Source organism: Haliaeetus albicilla, chromosome 1 (genome assembly GCF_947461875.1).
Source record: "Haliaeetus albicilla chromosome 1, bHalAlb1.1, whole genome shotgun sequence".
Classification (NCBI taxonomy): Eukaryota; Metazoa; Chordata; class Aves; order Accipitriformes; family Accipitridae; genus Haliaeetus; species Haliaeetus albicilla.
The window spans coordinates 31,214,044-31,239,174 of record NC_091483.1 but is presented as its reverse complement, the minus strand read 5'-3'; the positions used below and the strand labels follow the sequence as shown (position 1 = coordinate 31,239,174).

At 44.0% G+C, this 25,131-nt stretch overlaps 1 protein-coding gene across 2 annotated transcripts in view; it reads right to left on the bottom strand.

The window, feature by feature from the left end:
* The window catches only part of UNC5C (unc-5 netrin receptor C), a 269,800-nt gene extending 245,053 nt beyond the window's left edge, over positions 1-24,747 (bottom strand). The window contains exon 1 of one of the 2 annotated variants that reach the window (XM_069784212.1): positions 24,205-24,747. In XM_069784212.1, coding sequence (XP_069640313.1) covers positions 24,205-24,328 — 124 coding nt within the window. In that variant the 5' untranslated portion in view covers positions 24,329-24,747. The remainder of the gene's footprint in view (positions 1-24,204) is intronic. The other variant, XM_069784203.1, reaches the window with a different exon arrangement.
* Between the last annotated feature and the right edge of the window lie 384 nt (positions 24,748-25,131).

Here is a 25,131-nt window from a genome sequence, read left to right as displayed (position 1 = left end):
TTCTTCATTAATCTGACCTTGAATGTAACAGACAAGTAAAAGGCAGTCCCGACCATTTTAACCCTAACAATGTTTTGCACAGGGACAGAGTGAGAGTGTCTCTCTGTGTAGAAGTCCTAGTCAGGCTCCTTGAAGGGCAGCCAGATGGTGGACAGCCCAAGGTGAGTGCAACTCTATCATTCTTCTCTTCCTTTCATTTTGTGCAGTACTTACTACAGCATTTGGGAGAAATAATCTAATATCCATAGGTTATATAGCTTCCTGATTTGGAAGAAAGGGGGAGGGGGGGAAAGAAGGAAAGAATACAAAACTTCCTGTGCCAGGTAAAACCAATGCCAAAAAAGTAACCACCAAAAAAAAGACATGAAAGTTGTTTAGAGATACTTTGTTTCACTAATTTTTTAACTCTGTGTTCAATGAAGACCAGAGGATGAACTTCAATGAGAAACCCCTGCCAAATCACAAGAACATAATTCACTTTACATCACCACCAAGTACTAACCCTCCCTGTCTGAAGAGCAAAGCTAAGTTCAGTTGTGCACCGCACCCACTGAGTCCTGCTTTTGCTGCAGAGCAGGGATTTTTGTTTTGCATGACCTTCTGTAGAAGGTGTGGGGCTCAGCTGGCCTCCCACAGGAACATCGTGCAGCTTCTTACAGTAAAGGCACAAAGCGTTACCTGCTACAGCAGTAGCAGTCACCAGTACCTGGGGCAGCTCCTACAGAATTTGCTCATCAGGGTGTCCTGGAGGCTGTGTGTAAGACATGAGTTGTGATATGAAGCCTGCAAAATACCACACAGAGGAAAGGAGAGGAAGGGGGGGGATGATGGAGTTCATGCGTGGGCAGGGATGCTTTCGAGCGAAACACTGGGGGGGTTAATCACAGCCAGAAAGTCAAGGGTACTTCAAAGGCTACTGCAACAGAGTCCCATTTTGTGGCCAGTGATGATTCGGATGCAGCTTGAACTCTTGTTCCACACTTCCAAAAAGCAAGGGTTTTTTTGGCCACTTGTCCAAAATATGTTGCCTTCTTGGCTGTAGTTGTGGGAGTCCATTTTCCTTCTGAGCCCAGTTAAATGAGTGCAAGTGCCTAGGACGTATCTATCCAGGCCTTAACCCCTGCTTCCAAACTTGTGGGGAAGGTGGTTTGCCTCTTAAAGCGTATTTGGTACCAGTACCACTGTACCCCGGTGGTACTTCTGTGCAGGAAATGGCCATTTCTGGGATTCAAACACCTAGTTGGACCCAGAGGTATATATAACAAACTAGTAACAAAGATACTCTCAAATTCAACAGCAGGCAGACACCTCATTTAGCCTGGAGAAGTCACCAGCTCCACCCTGTCCAGGGAAGCCCTCTGCATCAAAGGACAGATAAAAACAGACAGCCTTGTAACATGGGTCATCGCCTCTTAACTTCCATAAAGCAATAAATGCCAGTATACAGGCAAGAGTTTCTGAATGTTAATGGATTCTCAGACTGATGGGAAGTGCTGGGTGGGAGGAGCCAGGGGAGCCAGGGGTAAGGTGCAGCCCATCCAGAGAGCTGGGCCAAGGCTTTTGGAAATGAGTAATGACCATGGGACGGCTGAAGAACAATATCTACTGGAGAAGTCCCAGAAACTGCTTTAAGAGGAGCACCCTTAGGTCAGTAGCTGTTTTTTTCCCTTTGAATCACATTACCCCCTTTCCACATCATAAATCAAGTCACTTTGGCAATCTGCAGAAGACAGACAGAGGGCTAGGCACCAACATCTGTGGCAAAGGCCTCATAGCAGCTTTTCTTTCACAGATAGACACATCATCAGCGCTCGGCACAGGCGTTTGGCAGGTGCACTCACCTGCAAGCACGCAGAGGCTGGCGTGCACAGTTCAGGGACAGAGAAAGCTGAGTCACCAGGACTGCAGACGTGGCCCTTGCTCCCCGGCGGCCAAATGCCTCCTCCAACGGCTACGTGCTCCTACCTTTGCCTGATGCTGCGAGGCACTGACAGCTAAACCCAGCTTTGTTTGCATTCATTTCTGTTGTCAGCTGTGCAGGAGCATTTTTAGACAGCTCAGCACCCCCTCTGCTGCCCCCCAGCCTGGCCACCATTTGCTTACTGCACACTCGCCCTCTATCAAGCACGCTCCCCGGAAGAAAAAGTAGCCATTTCTGGAGCACGTACTATGTTTGCAAAGGATTGATTAATCCCCATTATCTCTCTTCATCTTTGCATCTACCTATTCATCTCTTTGTCTCTGCATCTACCCAGTTATCTCTCTCAGTCCTTTTTTCAGTGTTTTCTGTTACAAAACTGGGAGTGTCTGCCTTCTTGGAAATGTACTGCCTGGAAACGTACCTGGAGATAGTGTATACAATTGTGCTTACTCCTTATATTATTACTGGAGTTCCAGGGACCAAATACTTCTTGGTATCCTTTAACCCTAAATGCTCATTTGATCAATAAATAAAAGAATTCAGCAGCTGAGCTGAAGTAGAAACTAAATATTAGCAGCCATCAAAATGTCTTTAACTTTCAAATATCTTAATCTACTGAGGTATTGACATCTCAAAACTACAAGGAAGTTTAATCAAAATGTTCCATTAAAAGGAAAATAACCAAACCCTTATTCTTTGTGTTATTTATACATGAAAACAAAAGGTAACTCGCCTGCTTGTCCATCTGATTCACATACATCCTGCAATGCATTTTAGATATATCGTTCAGGTAATCCTGAAGTTTTCTTACAGTATCTCAGAAGGTTACTCCAGTTGGTTTCTGGGCGTGCTCCCACCCAGAGAGACCCAAGCAATGGATTTTCTAGATACATCTTCCAAAGGAGGAAATAAAGTGAGCCTAAAGTACTGCAGATCTCTGTCCTCCAGTGCAGACATCATTTCATAAACACCAGAGCCTGAATGCTCATTACTCAAAATCCAAAGCAGTAATAGAACCCATAATGCGACTTTAAAAATACAAAAAGAATTGACTTATACCCGTTTCATGAGCTGAGAAAAGCAGCAACATCTAGCCCTCAGTTTCATGACAGCTAATAAAAGTGCGAGAGCCGAGAGCTAAAGACTGCTTCTGTGTTTTGGGGTGTATTTCTTTACAGCCTGATTTTGTAGTGCTCTGAAGGAGATGGGAGCTCCAGACCAGGAACCAAAGCCATTCACCCTCTGGGCACAGGCAAAGTCTTGACTCGCTGTGTGATCCCCCTCCAGCAACTCCAGACCAGCATCTCTAGCCCATTCCGCCCTCTTCAAATACAACGGGTGCCTGACACAGGGGCGAGGTGAGGGCGCTTCCCTTGAGTAACTGCACCAAGACCTTGAGGGACTTCCAGCTGTGCAGATTTGAAGGATGCAGCATTGCAGTGCGGCTCCTTCATGTGAAACCCGGCACAGCCGCCCACCCAAGCGCAGCCCCCGTGGGGCGCGGAGACAGTGGTAGAGCTGCGTCCCCTCACCTTCACTGCTAAAACGGTCTTGGAAATGCTCTGGGAAGACTGTTCATCCCGCAGGGAGAAAAGGAGGCTTTTACGAGGGCAGCGAGTAATAGAAAAGCCACGTGAGGAGTGTCATGAGAGTCACACAAACTCACGCACTTAGGCAAGGAGGCTGGAGAAAACCACATGGCACAGAGCAAGCCGGGGAGGGCTGGTCCTCAGAGGCACCGGCAAAGCAGGACCAGCGGCTCGGCAGGACAGGGCTCCTCCAGCTGGGCTTTTGCAGCCAGCCGCTGTTCTCGCCGCGGGTCTGTGAAGCCAAAACTTGGCATTAGGAGCCCCACTCCTAATTTTGTCTGTACCAGCAGCTTGCTGACCACCCGATGAGGTTGAGCGGCAAAGACAATATAGGCCAGCAGCAGTTAGGCTGGTCACAAATCAGACTGCGGTGTAAAAACCTAGCGCCCGCTTCCTACATTCTCCATGGCCTTTTGATAGAAACAAGCAACACCAGCCATTTTCATACCACAAATTACTTCCATGTTTTCTGTGAGCCCACCAGAGGGGAATTCCTGTGTCTGCTCACTCCCCAGTCCTGCCTCCCGCTCCTCTGGTTTCCATCTAAAAATGGAGATAATTATACTTGCCTCCCTCCGATATGTTTTTCCTACTGCAAATAAAAATGCATGACATTCACTCAAAGGCTTCTGAGCTTCTGATGAGCGTGATCTGAGCTTTCACTATGCAAAGGCATCCTTTCTCAGAGGGCATTAGCTTTGTACTTCATAGCCAAGATGGCCTTCATTAATTTAAGTGGTATAAAAAGAAAATATGTTTAAGAAAATAATGTGAAATGAAACAATACACTGAAAATTTTTCCCAAATTTTATTATGAATAGTTTTTAAGTTAGTGGATGATTTTTTAATCCAATGTATCATGTTTAATGTTCTACCAAGCCAAATCCATGGATACCCCCAGCTCTTTACATTTCTTCCTCTGTTAGCATAATATACTGGGTCAAGTGTGACTACTGTTTATTTAACTTTGCAAAATTGATCCCAGCTTCATATTTTTAAGAAAGATTGGTCCATTTTGGTACATTTCCAGAATAAATCCTGCCTGTTCTTTTTAAGTGGGATAGACTCTTGACATACCACCATTGTGACTGTGGAAGGCGTTTCTGGCACGCGTAATGAGTGATTGACTTCCCTGCTTATTTTCATAGTGATAAATATGTGGTACCATTAGGCAGGAAAACAAAGTATTCCCAAAAAATCTCTGCTAAGCACATTTTGGAGTTAATGGGTTAGTATAGATACATTATGCTCTCTTTCTGTGCTAAGAGGTATTTGATTCTGTGAAATTCACTCACTCCCACATAATTTAAACCGCCAAAATGGAACATTGTCTTTTTCCCTTTTCTGCACATGTAAAAAGAGCAGGCAATCTTGCCAAGGTTAACTATACAATCTTGTTAGGCTTCTATAGATTTCATTAATGCCTCATAAAAGAGAATCAATAAAACTCCTTGCACGCCAATATAAAAAATGACCTTTCGATTTACTCTTTAAGATACGAAAAAAAGAAACGTAATCAATAGACATCACCAAAACTTCTCTGATAAGAGCTCCCGCAACAGGGAGTTTAGATTAAGAATTCTCTGGAGAAGTTATGTTCCTGCTCTGAACTCCTTCCTAAGGGACTGTTCCTGATCCTACTGGGGAACTTTGGTGGGACTACTCATTTTAGGCCACAACCTTGCAAAGCTGCGTATTAGAGGTGTGGGATTACTCATGCACTGAAACACAGATGCTCGCAGAAGTGCCGTCACACTTCAAAGGTTAATAGGCCTGCTCATGGGAGAAAGGATTTTTACAGCACTGTGCCTTTACTCCCATTTATGCTTTAAATTTTCCTTTGACATTTTTTCACGGGTATGAAACCCCACAATGCTTGAATTGACTTTGTCGGTTCCTTTTATGTAACTTACAGCTTAGCGCACCCAGCAAGCACACCAAAATGACACCTATCTCAGCATCCCAACAGGAGAGTCACTGATAACAAATGGCGCTGCCCTGGCAGCAGTGATGGCACTCAAAACCAAGGGCCTGATCCATGGCCTTTTCACCGAGACTTTCCATCTGTTCTGCTCCAAATTCCTCACTCAGACAGCTTGTGGGATCCGACTTTTTATTGTCTTTGGGGTTTACAGTTTCCTATTGCATTCAAAGATAATAATGACTCTCTGATACCTTTTTTAGTGGCTAGATGCAACAATTCAGAAAATTGTTCCAAGTCCTCCCCTCCCATTTCTGCAAGATTTCTCAGGTGGACAAGGAACAGCCTCACCTAAAAAAACCCAACAAATCAAACCACAACATCAAGAGATAATCTGGTGGCAATATTAATTTTTTGTCTTGTTTTTAAAGTACCTGTTATTTAATATGCCTCATAGCCACAATATCGTAGATAGTTCATATAGATAATGACACATTTATTTAAAAAAAAACCAAACCAACCCAAAACTTAAATTCATGTGATTTTCTTTTGGTTTTCAAGTTCTCCCTCTCTGCTCACCTCAGCTCATACTGAATCATCTTCTAGCCTTACCAGAGCATCCTGAGGTCTTTCCTAAAGCAGCATTTGACTCTTCAAACATTTCTCCAGCATTTCCTTATGGGCACCTGCTGCTGGTAATTCCCAGCCTAACCGTTTCCCCTATTTTATGTTAGGGCCGCATTCAGTCCACTCAACTGCAAACAAACACTGGTGAGAGAGGACTGTGTGGGCGGCCCCTCACCGGCATTAGGCAGGACCAGTCTGCTTTGTGCGTGCTGGTGTCCTAACAATCCAGAGCAGTTTCTTTATCAATCACCATCTTCCCTGTCTTGCCTCAGGTAACATCATGCATAACATGCTTTGGTAACGTTTAAACAGACAGCCTGCACGCATTTGTGTCTGTCTCGTGGTTTTGAAGTGGCTAGTAAATACTCCCCCAAACATACTTTTTATTTAGCCGGAAGATCAAAACACCGCCTTTCTCCAGCCTCGAATCCCACAGATAAGTTTGTTCCCATCCCAAGTTTTCAGGCAAGAGAAAAAAATGTTTAGTCTATACCTTGTGTTTATAAACATGTATTCTGGGGGAAAGAGGATGCTTTAACTTCTTTATACAGTGTAGTATTTGTCTTACCACCCAGGGAAATAAAAAATAAATACTCTTAATTCTCCAAAGAAATGTGTTTTTTCCATTATTACTAATTAACATTTGAAACTGCTAATCCTAACAAGTTGATTTTTGTATGTTTTAAGTTTCCATTGCCTACTTTGAGAGAAGACAATAAGGAAAATCAAGTTTTATTTTTATTTTTGTAAATATCCTCTAAGATGATCAAAAGTGACCAGCCATTGCTGTAGCTAGGAAGTCAGCTTCAATGCTGCTGAGACTTGCTGAGAAAAGTTCATCTCAGGTTTTGATCAGAAGTCAGGTGATGTTCTGAGAACAAACAACTGCAGAGAGCAGGGGCAATGTGAACATACAGTTTTTTTCATTTTAATTACTAAGTCTTTGCAGAGACTTTGCATTGGTGAGATTCTGGGTGGCTGCAAAAACTTCCAAGGAAAATTCTATTTTTAAAAAATAAAAAGCCCCAAACAACCAGTAGTCATAAACCAGCATTTTAGCCAATAATTGCCATTCTAGATGCCTATCTTTTCTTTAGGCTGTCTTAAGTGGGACAAGATCTCGTAAAGATACATACATTTTCCTCCTTATTTTAGAGGTAAAGAATGTCTTTGTTAACACCGGGATTGCTCTCTGATGTACCTTGCAGTGTCTGCTCCTTTTTTTCCATTTTTTAAAAAGTGTTCTTAGAGTCATGGAATTTTTTTCTGTCCAACCAGACAAGATAGAAATCTTTCCACCAAGGATACAGTCTTCAAGAAATCCTGTTAACAACCCTCAGCTGGTGCAGAACTGAGGCACCCACTGAACTTGGGGAAGCCGTGTTGGTTTACACAAAATGAGAGCCTCAGCTGCATACACATTTTGTGAAGGCTGGCTCTTCCACTTAGAAAGTTCACCTATCTGAGCATAATAGGAAATTTCAAAACCTAGAGCCTGTGGGCTGAAATTTATTAGGAACAGATGGGGCTAAGTGGTATACACAATTTACCTGTGCACCTAAAAACAGTTATATATATATTTATAAGCATAAATAAACCAGCTGGTATCCATTTCCTCGCTAATCAAAACACCTTTGGCCTTCTCAAATTCCAGACCTACACCGTTACAACTACTTGGTTTTTAAACACACAAGTCATATCTGGTGGCCCTCAAGTCATGAAAACTTGGTGTGGCACAAACTCTCATTAGTAATTTTGGCTCCTGTAAGGAAGACTCATGCTGCTGATTAGATAATGGCAGCAGCTGAAATCTAAAGGTCACATCACCTAATATGAAACAACCCAGCATTTGATAAACAACCCAGAGCACAAGTCAGAAGAACTGACTTTTGAAGGTAGGGCTATTGTCAGGTAAGCTCTTTACTCTTGCAGGTAAGTGTATCTTCCCAAGTAAGATTTCATGGTCAGTAAGACATTTCCTTGGCAAGAGACTTGGATGAGCCTTTAAGCTGGGTTTGTGGGAAGGAAACACGTAGGATTACATAAACTATTTCAGTCCAGAAATTCCTTGTGGTTAGGTAATTACATATACTAATAACTTCCCAATGACAGTGTCTGGATGCAGCCTGCACATACACATAACAAAGCAATTTAATATTGTTCATGCACTGCAATGTTCTCAAGCAATGACTCACACTTCAATGTAAGTTCTCATACTACAGAAAACTAAGAATTAGGACTTCAGCTTTCCAAAATCAAAGTACTGCATTCAGGAACCCCTGTGATCTCTCTAGAGATGACCTGCTACATATTTTATAGTAACACCGTTGCAAATCATAGCTATGTATCTCTAAGTGCCCATAGGATATCAATAGGTACACTTGATACTGATCACAACTACCAAGAGACAACATGTGTTATTATACTGATCAAAACATATTGATCTATCTTAAAATACTGACCATCTAAAAGCAAGGCAAACTTAGATGAAATCTGATCATTAAAGAGTATGTTTTGTTTTGTTTCTTTTTTTTTTTTTTTTTTTTTTTAAGGACTGCCTTAAGCAGAACCTTCCCTGGTACATTTATTTTCTAATATGCACAAGTGATAATAAATAGGCCAGTATTTGTATTTCTTTTTCAGATGCCATTTCAGAAAACAAGCAATAGAACAGTTTTTACCTTGCACTGTAGGTACGGGTTACTTTGCTCAAACAAACAAAACTTCAGTAGCTGACAAAAAGTAATCAATAGTGTTTTAAGATTAATTTTGACCTTAGAGATCATGTGGCAAATACAATTCCCCACTAATGTACTTCCATGGAAGTGCTAAAGTCCACAGCTCAAAACAAGGAACTTCGACATGAGCAACCAGACTTTCTTTCTTTTGTGGTACATAGAGAAGAAACAGAAAAAGAAGCAAATTCAGTAGAAAGTCCTTAAATCTTTTTAGTCAGATAAGAGCCCTTTTCATAACTTGAGAGTTAGAAAATGCATTTGTATAAGACCACCAAATTCCAAAATGACGAGATACCATAACAGCACAAACCTTGGGAAAATCATGTTGAAGTCAGACATATCACCAAGAGCTGACACAATCAGAACATCCCCAAAGTTTTGCTTGATACAGGCTTTTGCTTCCATAAGCGACCGCATGTAATCACTTATTCTCCTTAACTAACTGCAGAAAATATTAATGGCAGCTTAGTGTGCCAGTTATGCCACAGATCTTCCTCTGCCTCCTACAAAAAAACCCCTCTGCTGAGCCACTTAAACTGTTTTTCCCCTGCTCTGGCGTGGGTCCTTCCCACGGGCTGCAGTCCCTCAGGATAAGCCTGCTCCAGCCTGGGTTCTCCAGGGGCTGTAGGGGGATCCCAGCTCCAGCACCTGGAGCACCTCCTCTTCCTCCTCCTGCTCCTCTCAGGGCCCACCCCTGCAGACCCCCACTGCCAATGCACTGGGCACCAGCGCCCAGTGCAGGGTAGCAGCCGAGACACCCTGCAGTTTCCTTGCGTCCTGTGCCCCGGGGCTCCCTTTGCACGGACATGCATCTCGGGGAGCTGAACACATCCACAGGCTTTGTTTATCCCCTCAAGGAGGTAGGGGATAAAATCTTCTCCTGCAACATTTCCCAATGTTATCGCCTACCTGACACCATTTTTTAGTTGTGCTTTTTATTTTGGGAGGTAGGGTACTAAGCTTGAGAGGCTCATGGCTCAGAGGAGACAGCATTCATGAAGGAGCCTGGCACAGTTTTGCAGACTAATAATTTCTTCAGAGCGCACAATGGCCAAAACATTTGAAAATTTATGTCAAATTTAGTGAGGGAATCCAACTGCAGAACAAGGGTAAAAAAAAATCCCCAAAGTGAACATTTTTCAAATTTGTCTTTCAAAACAGTACTCTGGTTACTTTATTTTTTATTTTATTTTAGAGGTTAAAGAACATTCCCAAGCAAGGAAAAATTGCAAAATGTTTTGTTTTGCACAACTGAGTTTTCAGGTCTTTGTTTGGGGCTGGGGAAAATGACTTGAGGGATGATTATAAATCTTTTCTTGAAATTTCAAGGCCGCCTGCTGAACTGGACAAACTACACGCACAGTCCTAACTCACAAATATGGTTTAGTAGCCTTATGCAACCCCAAATATTCTGCGGTAGACAGACTACCAGTCTCCTTTTCCTCTTTCTATTTAAATACAGGCTCAAAGCCTTCCTTGAAAGAGGGGCCCCAGCACATAACACAGTCTCGTCAGTCCCCCAGCACACCACCACAAACCTGGCTCCTGGTCACCTTCAGTTCCACAGCCCTTCGGGTGCCTGAATTAGCTGCATAACCAGCTGCTTCTAACAGTTTTATGCATGCGTTTTAGGCTTAGTATACAATATACAGACATCCAGGCAGATAAAAATAGTAAAGCTTCGAGAAAGACAAAGAGTATTGGCACTGCGATGCCTTTTCCAATGAAAAATATTCACAGCTCTATTAGAGGAATTGTCCCGCACTAATGTGAGCAGCGTCATTTCGTTAGCTCCAGCGTAATTCCATTACATAATTCTCCCAGCTCGTGAACGTGTATATATTTACTTATTTATAATCAACTACACTAATGATTTTTTTAATAACTTTCAGGCAAAGTAGTGAAAGAGATTAGGAAAGAACATATGGGAAAAGTCACTTTTGACCTATGTTTTATCCTTAAAACCCGAAAGTGGATTCAGTATTAAAATGAAAGCACTCTAAGTATATTGTGAAATATTTACAGCTGTTATTACTGCCTGATTTATGTGTGCCAGAGACCAGATTATTCAGACTGGTTTCACAAGCAATATGTCAGTAAACAGGATTTTGTTTGGTAATTGTATTAAACATGTCCATATAAGCTTGGAATTAATTACAAACAGTATTTTACTGTACTTGATAAAAGCACTAAGCAGCAAGAACTAATGACGGCAAAAAGGTCTTCTCTCATTTTCAATAAAGGTTTCCATGTGAAAATCTGTCAACATGAAAAAGTTACTGCTTGTAATTAAAACCAGGCTTTAGTTCAGCAATATGTTTACATGTTATGTTCCAGAAGAGGAAAAAAATGCAATTGAATTACTCTCCTTAAACCGTGTAGTTCACAAACACATGATCTGCCCTGGGCATGCTACTGATGTCAACTTCTTCAGCTTGGTAAGATAAAAAATTTAAGTTCAGCCTCATGACACATTCGAGAGTTTTGCACGACTAACACACTTTGTTAAGAGTTTTAGTGAGCCCTCCAGATGCGTTCACAGGATTTTTGCAGTGGGTATGTCTACTTGCATCAGGCATTTAAGCTCTCTACTCCTGTCAGTACTTGTACAAGGTTTCACTAATGGACGGATAATAGCAAAAAGGAGGCGGAGGAGGTTACAGTACTTCACTGTACTTGGGAGCATGTCAGTAAGCGACTAATTACCCCTCTGTTTCCAGCTCTCACATTACCTTACTAAGCAACCCTTTGCCTGTCTCCACAATGGCTTTATAGCACAAGATCTATTTTCAAAACGGACTTCAAAGTGACTTCTCAGAATTAGACTGATTGCCAAACCGGGTGCTAAACTGCTTCAGTGGGTCCCAAGACCACAGTACTAGGACCTCAGCCTGCTGGTTGCTTTTGAAGATGAGTAACAAGTACGTCACCTGCCACGCTTCTCTTTACCAAGCAGTCACCACTTTTTCCACTATACTCAACCCTCTTTTTGATACACTGAGATGCATAGGTGCTATTTGCTGTGCCAATGGTTAACTTGAATTTAAGGCCATAGGCATACAAACACTATCGTGACAAGTTTCAATGTCTTCACACTGCTGTAATGAGACATATTTCCTAAATAGCTAGCAAATAACCTTTTTTTTCCATGGCAACACAGTGCTCCACGTGACAAAGCATCTTACTGACTTCAGTAGAAACTTTTCTCGAACAAGGTCATAATATATTTAACGATAAAGAATCAAGCAGACAAGCAGTTCTGTCCTTATCCTGTGTTACAGAAGCTTGTACACTAGATTTGTTAATCTAGCTTTAATTCAGAAACCTGACACTCTCTGCTTTTCTTGTAACCGTTTTTGTTTCTTGTTAATGCAACCAGATGGTAACTTCAGTTTGATTACAATTCTCCCCACTTTAATGTGAACTCTTCATCTTACTACTATCAGATGACATTTGCTTTCCTTAATGTACACAGTTTTAGAAAAATTACAGAAGTGCTATCGCTGTGTTACATGAAAAATTCCAATGTACATTTAGCTGACATTGCATCAGCTGCTGTTTAAACTGGGCTTAGCTAATGGACTTTTAATGTCAGTGGGGTTATGTGCAGTTACTGGCTATTAGCAAGAATGGGCCCTTTCTATAAAAATCACTTTTCCTCAAGTGTGTTGTTTGAACATTCCTTCCTCTGATTTAGTGACTGTCACCAAATACAAAACAAATGCAAGGACACTGGAATCTACTGTTATCTTTAAAACCAACTTAACCTCAGCCCGGCCTCCACAAGCGAAATATGTGTTCTGCATTGGTACTAGTGGATATAAAACTTTAAAGACAAAAGACCGAATTTTCCTTGTCTTGCTCCAGTGAGTAAATCCCAAGCAATCCAGTGAAACTAATCGGACAGAAAGCAAAATTTGATCAAGGTACTGCCACCAATTGATTGCCCTAAGAGAAAGGATCTTTGGAATGAAACCAAGTACTCATAAAATAAGCTCATCAGTAAAACATAGCAGATAAATAGTCCATGCAATGTCATTTTGTCATTTTAATTCAGTTTTCTTTGCAAATGTTTCTTATAAATGCAAATTTAAGACTTTCCTCTTGAGACTACAAAACAATAGAAATGTTTATAAAGCAAATAAGTAAACTAGGACTTTTTTTTAAGATTTGGAAGGTTTTATGTAATAGTTATGTTTACTACAAAGAATTAATATATAACATTTGGGGGGAAAAAAAAAAAAAGAAAAAAAAGAAGAAGATCCATACAGAAATAGTGCAGGACAAGCAAAGGGCAAAAGCTAGCAGGAGCTGAACAATTTTGCCTTTTCCAGTGCTCGTGAAAGGCATATGGCACTTCTCATTCTACTGCCTAAACTCGGATAATAACCGCTTTTGTTACCAGCTACCAGGTTGCATTTCTAACTCAAGCCTTCGAAGCTCATGCTTTTAGTAGTAGAGGTCTTCAGTTCAGAAACAACTGATTGCTGAGGCAGGAAATTGCCATGCATTTGTGTGTAAGAGATATTTATGTGGATATCTGCCTACAGTCAGTGACATTTGGCTGTCAGTGTTCTTATCTGAAATAACATGACAAAACCCAAGAGAAAAAACATCCACCTGGAAGAATCTCACCAACATGTTTTCAAGTAAGGCACTGTGTTAATCTCTCCACAGTGAAGAGCCACATTGCTACATGTAAGGGAAATGGAAAGCCTCAAAGTTATTAAAATTACTGAGCTTGAAAAAAGAAAAAAAAAAAAAAAAACAACACAAAAAAACTTGCCAGCAAAAAAGATGAGATCAAGGTCCGTCCATCCTAGAGTCTCACTCCACTGTGTCAACATATTTTTAACGCAGAACCAGATCAGCTTCTGACATGTGCTGGCTTTGAAATTAATGGAGCTACATTTGTTGGTGGTCATAACCTGGCCTTGTAGAGTGTAAGTCTATCCTTGGCATAAGCACTAGGGATTTAAAAAAACAAAAGGAAACTGACAACAAACTGACATGTCCCAGTACTGAACTTTCTAGCTACAAACTTTCCAGTTACTTAGGAACTAAGGAATTAGGAACTTCCTATTTGCTACAGCACTGCTATTTTATATGAGGAAGAGAAGGAAAACCAACACTCACATTCTTGCCAGCAGAGATCTGCTGCCTAAGAAGATTGCTGCATTTTATTTAAGCAAGAGACCAAAAAAGTTACGCTCACCTTCAGAAACTGGTGAGGAAGCAGAAAGGAAGTCCCTAAAGCTACGTTTGCAACGTCCGCATGAAAGGAATTTGTAATGGGGATGATGACTTGCCAAAAAAACTAGTGCAGCTTTGGGGCCAAAAAGCTTAGAGCAAGGAATACTAGTATTTCATGAGACAATTCAGCGAGATTTTCAGTGAACAACACCAGTACAAGGGCACATTCTTCACCGTTTAATTACATCCCTGTTCCTTAACTGAACAGGCTTCTAGTTTCCATGATCAACTCTGATTTTCAGATCTGAAGCGACTGAGTTTAACAGGGGAAACTTTATCGCCTCCTAGTTGAAAGCACCACTGAGTTTTGTCCTAATCCTAAAATAAAGGCTCGAGCAGCAGAGGTTTCTCTATAGCCTCATCTGACTGCAGACAACCCAAAATTTCAGTCTGGACACCTCACTGTTACCCTGCTAGCCCCAGCTATTCACTGCTAGTCATGGCCACTCGTCTTTTGTACGTGTAGAGCTGCAGAGTAACCAGGCGGACACATGAAGTTGTTGATGTTGTAGGGAAAGGACAGAGGAATACTTCTGTGCTAACTCCATGAGCAACTGGCAAATCTAGGAGATACATTAATGAAGGAGAAAATTAATACAGAGTAAGGCAGTGTGCATGTCTGTACTCTGAATTACTCACAGTAATTACCTGCGCTACAGTCACTATAGGTAAATCCAATGCACGTGAGAAAAGAATTAATCTTGCTTGTTTTTCTGTCCCATTTCTTGTTCTTCGATTTTGGTATGACCAAACTGCAATTAACTTCATTCAGTGAGACCATATTATTATCTTCTCTCACTACGTAAACTTTCCAGTATAAACACATATGTTGGGACAGGATAAGACAAGCAATGTATTTAAACAATAAATAAATACACCATACTATATGAGTGCAGCAATTCACGTTCCAGCCATTATTTTAGCAAATTTATGGTTGGAATATAGCTCTCCAAGAAGCTCTGAATTACTAATAATCCTGTGGTGATCACTTTTCATTGCCTGACCTGAAACGCACTAAATTCAAGCAAAGAAATGCCTGAGGAACAACTATCAGTTCAAACAAGTTTCCAAAACAGCTGCAATGGAGTCAACCTCTTTTGACAGATCATTCAAGGCTTACTTGCACGTTTCCTTGTATCTAGCTGATGAAATTCAAGATTTCTCAAACAATTACATCCAGCACTCAGGGGACCAAAAAAGAACGCAAGCTTTCCTTTTGCTCAAAGGATACACCGTTAATCCACAGAGCTTAACATTTCAACCTCTCACTCAATATGAGACTAAGAAATAAAGCTACTTTCCTTCTTGAAAATAACTAAAAATGGATTGGCAGGAACTACCTAACAAGAAAATGCTCAGCTGTTGCCAGGCCAGTAAAACCCATCCGAGCTCCTTAGCATTATTGTTGATAACGTTAACTCAACAAGAGGAAAGAAGATACTGATTTAATTGCCTAGGCAACCTCATAGCTTTTATGACTTGTAAGGCAATGGGGTCCTTTGGAACGCAAGTCGTTCATTCAGATGAATGAAGTACAGTTGAATAAGATAGTCTTGAATTGCAGATTAAACCCAAATGAAACAAAACAACCCAAGGCAGTGATCCTTATTCCATTTACAACAGTGCTACAGTCACCCGCTGGATCTGCTCTTGCTCCTTCCAAATTTGGGATAACACTGTGGATTTCACTGGGCAAAGCAAATCCTCCCAAATCGCCTGCCACCGTAAAGTCAGAGCTTCCGGGAAGCATCCCTGTTTCTGAGCAACAGCATTTGGGTTTGCCCTTTGTCTTTTACACGTATTTCTAGATACCAGCAGATACAAAGAAACCGTTAGTGAGACCCAACAAATTTGACATTGGGAAGGCACCCAAGAGCCTTCAACCTAGCATTCCCTCTGTAGCATCTATCTTTGGGATTGTCAGACAAGAAGGAGGATGGACTGGAGCACCGGAGTCTTGGGCGCTCAGAAGCCTTGAGTTTGCATTTTGGCCTCCGTACACGTTTGCTCTGCACCCTTAGGCAATTCCCCTTATATCTCTCCACCAAACAGAGAGAAATATAGCTGTCTTTCCAATCCAGCAAGATGGATTAAAGATTAAATAGCTAATGCAATGTGACAAATAAGAACCTCCCATTGTCTCTAGCAATGCAAACATGTAGCAAAGCTATCCTAAAGATGCAACTGCAGATGTCCCCCATGGGAGGTATCACCGAGATGAGCATGCACAGCTTTTTGACTGCCTCTTGCTGTCCTGCCTGTGTAGGACTCATAATGAAGGAAAGTGAGAATTTGAGGAGGTGCTGATGCACTGCAGCATTGCATATCGACACAGGGGACGTCCCTGCCTAGATGGGATTATTGCACAGTCACGCAAGCTAGAGCAGCACTGCTTATATGTGGGGAATAGCAAAGGTACTCACCTAAATCCGGCATTGCCTACCCTTCCCTGGCGGCATTAAGGGCATAGCTGGCACCACTGAGAATCTGGGTCTCTATCTCAATCTGCACCACAGTAAAATCAGTGTGATTTAAAAGATAAAGAAGAGAGCGAGACCTAGAAAATGCTGTAAATATATGCCTTAACCACTGCTTAACCAGGACTGTAAGTCAAGTTTAACAGTGAGGTTTTTCACTAGGCTGGTTGAAATAGTAAATGGAAAAAAGTAAATGGAAATGAAACTGTTATTGTCAGAAGACCTTACAACTTTTAACTTTTTCATTTTCTCTGAACACTTAACAGATTTTCAGAGACCATAAGTAGAAAGAGTTTGGCCAGTGAGGTAAATATTTGGGGCTTTATTGACCTTTTCACTAAAATAATCTTTTCTGGTTTCGATTAAGGTTTCTTGGTTTTTTTCAACCTCCTCCAGCAAATAAACAAAAAGGACTCTTGTTTTGTTTTGTTTCCCCCAAAACTTTCCATGTTGATAAAAAGGATACTTTTAAGTGAAACTACTTTTGCATGAAGCTTTTCTTCCTCAGCCCAAACTTTTAGATAATGTGCCAGGCTATAAAGGGACTCCCCAAATCCCAGAGTTTGATGAATTAGGAGGAAATCCCACGTTTCCTGCTTAACGTGCGTGTGATTTGGGATGGAGTTATAAAAGCAAACAGGAAGCTGTTCTAGTGATGACTACCTAGGGGAAAAGCTGTATACAAGCATCTCTGAGGTTACTGAAAGCTGGGAAAACCTCCGGCAGCTCTTGCCTGCTACTCTGACTCACTGTGCCTTACTTGTGCATGTTGTTTGTACGAGCAGAGCCAGCCTTGAGGAAAGAGACTGGAACACAACTACAGTTTGGGGCTTTCCATTGTGGTTTAACCCCAGCCAGCAACTAAGCACCACACAGCCACTCCCTCCCTTCCCCCCCCTCACCCTCCCAGTGAGATGAGGGAGAGAATCGGAAGGAAAAAGGTAAAACTCGTGGGTTGAAATAAGAACAGTTTAATAGAATGGAAAGGAATAAACTAATAATGATAGAGATAATAATACAATGACAATAACAATAATAATAATAATAATAATAAAAGAATTGGAATATACAAAACAAGTGATGCACAACGCAATTGCTCACTACTTGCTGACTGATGCCCAGTTAGCTCCCCAGCAGCAATCCCCCCAGGCCAACTCCCCCCAGTTTCTATACTAGATGTGACGTCACATGGTATGGAATACCCCTTTGGCCAGTTTGGGTCAGCTGCCCTGGCTGTGTCCCCTCCCAACTTCTTGTGCCCCTCCAGCCTTCTGGCTGGCTGGGCATGAGAAGCTGGAAAATCCTTGACTTAGTCTAAACACCACTCAGCAACAACTGAAAACATCAGTGTGTTATCAACATTCTTCTCATACTGAACCCAAAACATAACACTGTACCAGCTGCTAGAAAGAAAATTAACCCTACCCCAGCCAAAACCAGGACACTTTCTTTTACCTTCTCCAGCTAGCATGCATGCCCATAGCTTACAGTCAGCTTTATGCTACCTGAGATTTTATGCTACATCTTTACCTGAGAAAGACAAATCTAAATACAAAACCCACAGCCGATGCTCTGCAAAATGTTTAAGCAGACCTATCACAAAACCAATGACAATACTAAATAAATTCTCTCCCCATCACAATGCTGAAGTTTGGGGTCAGAGTATCTGCAGATGACCCTGCTACATTAAACACATGGAAACAAAGTACATACAAAATTAAAGGGAATTTTGTTGTTCCTATTTGTTGGACATAAGTTTCTTTATAACCATTTCTCTTTTTGTATAATTTTAAATGCTTGCTTACAAATGATGCAAATTAAGTCTTTCTTTGTATACAATTTGCCTCCCAGAAGACTTAATACCATTTCCTTCAGATCACCTCTTGGATAATGTTATGATGGAAAGCTCCAGGGGCGCCTGCTCCCAAGACTGGACTCTACCGAGCACACACAATAAATCACTTAAAACACCACCATCCCTTCAGTCCTTGGAAGCAGTTAGCACTGAACTGTGCCTCTGCACAACATTATTCTGCCGCTGTGTTGACGGAGGTTGTAGCCAGCTGGAAAACCGCTGCTCGTCTTGTACTCCTCGCTTTTAATCCTTGACTTGCGCTCTAAAAGCTCGTGCTGCTTTATACCTCCAAGTCGAACGTGAAAGCAAAGATGGCTAATGAAAATGACAGGCGATGCAATTACTGGTTTATTGGCACCGATGCCAAGATCGCTGCCTGCTAAACTTGAATACCTCCACTGGGTGGCTAACAAGATGTGCACTTCACAAACTAGCACAACTCTCTCCCCACTCAAAAGGGAGGAAAGAGGGAACGGGAAAAGGAATGCCATTTTTTCCTATAGTGACATATAGATAGTTATATGAAACATATTGCACAGGCAGAACACCCACGATTAAATTAACTTTTATTTCAAAGATAGCCTCCAGTGATGCGTTTTCAATGACAAACCAATGATCTTAACGTTTGAGACTCACATTGAGTCCAATCCTCTTTCACTAAATGGCAGCAAACTGTTCACTATGAGCAATGCAAATTCACTTAGGAATTCCCCTTTGCAACAGCAATTAAAACATATTTTTCTGACAAGCAGCAAAAGCTTTCTCCAGAAAAAGTAGCCAGAACTGATTCCTCAGAAGTCCAATGATTTAAAATCCAGAAAGACACCAGAAAGCAACAAACATAGCCACACATGATAGAACGGGTCACTCCACACAAGATTACTTAGCTGGTAGCATGAAATAAACATAGCTTCACTTTGAAAAGTACAGCGCTCCTTAATATTTTACGTATATACAAAATTCTGGTCATTTACTGTACAGAAATACTCAATTGCTGTCCTAGTCAGTCTGGGCTCTTCTCACCTTCCACGAGAACTGGTGTTGCTTTGCATCCTATTCAACCGAACTGGACAGACTGTGCCTCAAAACACCACTCGTCAACTTGCACAAAAATCAAGATATTTACTTGAAAATGTCTAATAAATATAATCCACATTTTCTCCTCTCTTGCTGTGCAGACCAGCTATGGAACTGATTTGCCTGGCCTTGGCACAGAGCTGTATTCCTGTTTTCAGACATACTGTATTTGGAAAATTAAATTAGGAAAATCTTTTTAATATGGTTAATGCTGTTTCCTGTTTCTGACTTTGGATGTCACACACAAAGCTAGTCCCAAAATATAGTGAATAATCAGGGTTGGAGACCATTACTAAAGAAAAAAATGAAAAAGAAAAAAAAAAAAAGTTGTGTGGTGAATGATCCACGTAAAATGATTAAGCGTAAGTATGCACAACAATTGTGGAAATGTTTAGATACACTCAGGCATTCTTACTGTACAGAGGAATAAATGACACTGACAGTAATACTGAAAAGCCATCAGAAGGGGGCTGTATTTGATGTATATACTTTTTTTCATAACTGTTGCAACCAGCTGCTAGAGACTGGAGCCAGAGGAAGAGGAGCCCAGATTCTGGCTCCCATGTTCCCAGGGAGGAATCCCTCTTCCACAGACAGATCCGTCCACTTCATTTTAATCCTTCTTAAATTGCAACTTAGTCAGCAAAGGAAACCTGGTGGTTGCTTTGCTTTCAGTGAAGTCTACTGCAGTACTAAAATGCTACTCAGGGCCAGTATGGGCTACCACATCCAGCCCAAACTCATCAACATCATTGAAATTCGCAGACCACATCGCTTTAAAACAATGTAATGTTCCAAAGGGGCTTATCCATTCACAACGGAATACTGCTTGGCCTTCACTTTACTAATACAAATACTATTACACCCACATGGTCCACTGATGCATCAAGATAATTAAGTCCTTTCCCCCCCTTTTTTCAACAAGATTTGTTTACATATTTAATTAAGAAGTGCATCCCCAAAAGGTTAGTACATTCACATGTTATATTTCACTTTTTCCGCACCAAGCATTTTCAAACTGCTGCTGTTGCTACTATGGACTATGGTGGGGCAAGACAAATATCTGTGCATATGGCTCTTTTACAGTTTTCTTTTTAAATTATCACTTTGATTTAATTAGGTTTGAGGGGTTAAGCATAAAAAAAAAGCACTCTTTTGTTGGAAAGGAACAACTGAAACAAAAACTCATTAATACGTAGTCCCTTTAGCTTTTCTATCCACCTCTTATGCCATCGTTATTAGCCCATAAAGCTGTCTAAACCATGCTTGTCGCTACAGATAGATAGCTTGACCTTCCCTTTCGTCCCACCTACACCCCAAAAAGGTGGGGGCCACGGGCTAAGTTCTTCAAAGACTTTTAATGCCCCAAAATGGGGCGGGGTGGGAAGTAGGAAAGTGCAACAGCTGAAACCCAATCTCTGCTGATTGAAGAGCTGAAGGAAAACTTGCTCTTATGGGAGATGGCAGTGAAATGCCAGGCAGGGGTAGGTGCTTGGGTCCAGGGGTGGTTGCTCTTTCTTTCACAGTTTGGGACATTTGAATTCTCATTCTGATGTAGCTTATTACAGAGGTATAATGAATGCAGCGAATGCCAGATCAGAGTTGATTCTGGCTCGATAATCGCTCTGGCCCCATTCACCCCACTTTGAGAATTACGGGCTGTCTCCATCATTGTGGCCATTTCCTGTTCTCTCCTGATAACAGCGGAAAAATACTTAGACAGCTTCAGATAAGAAGATAAGAAATGCTAATAAAACAAAAAGTGTATTTAGCTCTGCTGAGAAGCTCACAGGAGGATGCTGAGATGCAGTGATATGAATCTCTCTGCCAGAGAGTGTGGGGGTTGGTCCAACAACTACTCAGTTAATAAATTTATTTTCCACGAGGCAATGGAAAAGGAAGGCATGAAAGCAGAAGCCCCAGCAATGCTCACAGCCTCCTTAGCCTGCTTCAAAAGATAAAGATGGTTGGGGAATGGGGAAGAAAAGCAAAACAAAAAATAATACTAGCAGCAAGTACTGGAAAAAAATGTACACGCCCTCTTTCCCTTCCCCTCTTCCCCTTTCTCAGTCCTAACTATGTGTTTGCTGTATGAAGACACCACATCAATTTTTTTCTCCTTTTCAAGGTATCACAAAAGAAGATTGAATTTTTTTGCACAGTTAAAACCAAGTCATCTGGCTCCAGACCCACTGAAAATCAAAGACCGAGACCAGTTTGGAGTGTAACTCCCATGTGTCCTATTTCTATTTCTCTCAAAGGAATGCAGCCGAAAAGACTAGAGGGGTGTTTCCATTTCGAAGGAAACAGACTGAATGGAGGATGACTTTGGAAAAGGAGGTTGGGTAAAAAGCATTTCAGTGTTCACGCATTTTTGGAAACGTATAAATGAAACAGAGGGAAAACTTTGCCCGGTGCTATATGATGAGAAAACTTCCTGAAGAGGGCATAGTTAAACTGTTGATTCATTGCCTCACTGAAGCACCACATACACACACATGAAGATCCCCATGGCAAACACCAATCAGAAAATCCCTCAGCTCTGGGAAAGATGCCAAAACCAGGTCTGCACCCGAATTCTGTGCCTGGTCCTAGCAAACGGGAAATAAAAATAAAAGCATACATGGAAAAACAAATCCAAGACGAATGACTATATCCCAGCCACATTCCCTGGATTTTCCACTCTGTTGTGAAAGTTTATCACACACCGCATGACGGGAAGCATCGCTGAAGAGCTCTCTGACCCCTTCTAGGTATGTGAGCACACCTGTGTCCTGCGAGAGGTCCCACACGCGTGCCGCCCTTCACAGCGTAGGCTCAGGGGCCCTAGCTCCTCTCCCCTCATGACATTTCTGTCGCACAGCGTTGCGTTACAGAGGGTACGCGTGGAAAGGAGCAACCATCTGAAAGCGTGAGGTATGCCCTGTGGCACTGTGATGCGCACTCTGAAACAGCCGAACGCAGGGGGTCCTCTCTTCCTCACTCAGGCCATCTGTCATGCGAATTAGCCGTGTCCTGCCAGCAGAGCGGGCAGGTTCCTTTCTGCTCCAGGTCCAACTATCTGAGAGCATCTTTCCTCTTCGACACGCCCCCATCTACACAGACTGATATATACCCACTGACATCTAGGTCTACATGGACATGGTACTATTAAAACCTTCAAATACATAACAGCAAACCTGTCTTATCTCGAACATGAAACCAACCAGTGAAAGGAAACGACACGTAAGACACCGAAGAAATGCGACACGATGCATAAGGCATTTTTGTACTCTCGTTCTCTGCTACCCCCTTTTCATGACCAGATTTCTGATCTTCCTGTGAGATAAACGCCCGGTATGGGTGAGGGAACGTGACTCTGAGGATGGAGTAAGTATCAGCGGGAAACGGATTAGCACCGTTACATGTACAGACATGACGTACAGTGCATCCAGCCCACCAGCAGCAAGCCTACGGCTCCCAAAAGCCTGCCCGGGGCATCGGGAGTCAGAGCAACCAGCACTGCTCTCCTAGAGGCCGTAGAGGAGTGCACTTTGTAACGGCTGGGTGAGAGCACGGGGTCAGATCTGTGCAGTCGTCTCAAGTGCCCCTCCACAGAGATGATGGGGGAAAACCAAGCATTCTTCCACTTGCATTATGCTAACAACTCCAAATCAAAGCTTTGCTGTGTATTACTATTTCTTGGTGGCATACTTGGAAAAAAACCCAAAAACAACCCAAAACGAAACGGCTTCTAAAATTCCTTTTCTCTTGTTAACCATATAACCAGGATTTCCAAGTGCTTTAATGAACCGCACATCCTTGCTATGCGCAGCTCTGCCCACATGCAGCAGCAACCCCTCTCTCTCCAGTGCTGAGGAGGTTGTAGAAAAGTATTTCCCAGCAAAAGCCACACATTTCCACTTTAGGTCTAACTCCTGGGAAGAGAGAAGAAAAGCACCGAGAAAGTTTATCCAGCATCAGCTCGCAGGAGAAAAAGCCTCCTGCTGTGGCTGTCTGCCGGGTGGGTGACACAGTGAGCCAGGGCTCTTTGTGATGCTCTCAAGACATCGCTAAACGCACTGAGAGGCAAGACATTTTCACTTGGAAAGGGGAATTTACACACGGGCGACGGGGAAAACAGATCTAGATGTACTCCAAAACCCCCGACAAGAGAGGGAAGAAAACAAAAAAAGCGAAAAAAAAAAAAAGCAAAAAAAAAAAGCAGGAACACAGAAACGCGGTGACTCCCTTCGGGTATATCGCGGTTTAGGCACGACGAAGGAGGGTGGCGGGGGGTTGCGATGGGGGGCTCACGAACGACCGTCGCCGGCAGAGCCCCGGGGCACGGCTGTGCCGCGGCAGAGGGACGCCCGCCGCGCACCTGCCTTTCCCACGCACCTTGCCAGCCCTCCGGGGCGCACCGCCGCCGCTCCCCCGCCCCCGAGCGCCGCCGGCGGGGCTCCTTCAGCCCAGAGCCCCCCCTCCGGCCTCAGTGCCCCCGCGCTTGAGGACGGAGCGCGGGGAAACGCCTGTCCCGGCCGGGCTCAGCGACGACAGACCCGACCCGGCGGGGGCGACCGGACCCCCACCCGCCCGACCCCGGCGGGGGCCGTGCGTGCGGGGGAATGCGCTGCTTGCACATACACGCACAGGGGGAAAAGGAGAAAAAAATAAAAATCACGACATCAATTCGCCTTCTCAGCCCGCACCCGGGGGATGCCCCGGCCCCTCTCCATCCATCCATCCACGCGTCCCCCGCCTTACCTTGCGCCGCGGAGCCGGGGCGGCTGGCCCCCAGGACGGCCAGGGCGGGGAGCACCACGGTCTGCAGCAGGTATCCCAGTCCCAGCCCGCAGCGGGCCGCCGTCCCCTCCAGCCCCTTCCCCATGGCCGGGGCAGGGGGGCGGGGGGAGTCGCGCAGAGCCGCGGAGCTTTTCTGTGCCGCCTCTGCCTCCGCCGGCCCCGTCCCGCCGCCGGGCGCGGAGGGACGCGGAGGGGCGCGGAGCGGCGCGGAGCCCCCGCGAGGCGCTCAGGCTGCGCGGGGGGCGGCGGGGCTGGGGGCACCGCTCGTAGCGGGGGGGCAGGGGCGCTGCATGGCCCCGCGGAGGGGCGCGGAGCGGCGCGGAGCCCGGCGGAGCGCTGCCTTCTTCCCGCGGGCGGCTCGGCGCGGCTGCCTCCACCCCGGGGGTGGGCGGGGGCCGGGGCCGGGGCCGGGGCTGGGGAGAGGGGGCTGCGCCGGCCGCCTGCGATAAAATGCGAGCCGGAGCGAGGAGCAGACCCAGAGGGAAGGGGGCGGGGGAGGCTGGGAGCCACCCGCTGCAGAACCGGCCCCCTTTCGCCTCCCCCGCCCGCGCCCCCTGCGCGCACACCCGCGGGCACACTCGCACGCAGATGCTAGTGCACACGTGTGCACGCAGGCACACGCACAAACACACACACGCGCGCGCGCGCTCACACCACCCCCCTCCCCAGCCCACCCGGGCCGTGCAGCCGGGAGAAGCCCCGGGAGCCGGGGCTGCGCTGGCCGGACCCCACTAAGCCCGTGGCTCTCCCGTGCCCACGCCGTTCCCGGGGAGCTGACACCCCCCACAGCTGCAGGGCTCGGGGGGGCCGGGGCCGTCCTTAGGGAGCCCCCAAATGCGGGGGGAGAAGCCCTATGCCGGCCAGGGGGCACCCCTCTGCTCCCACAAG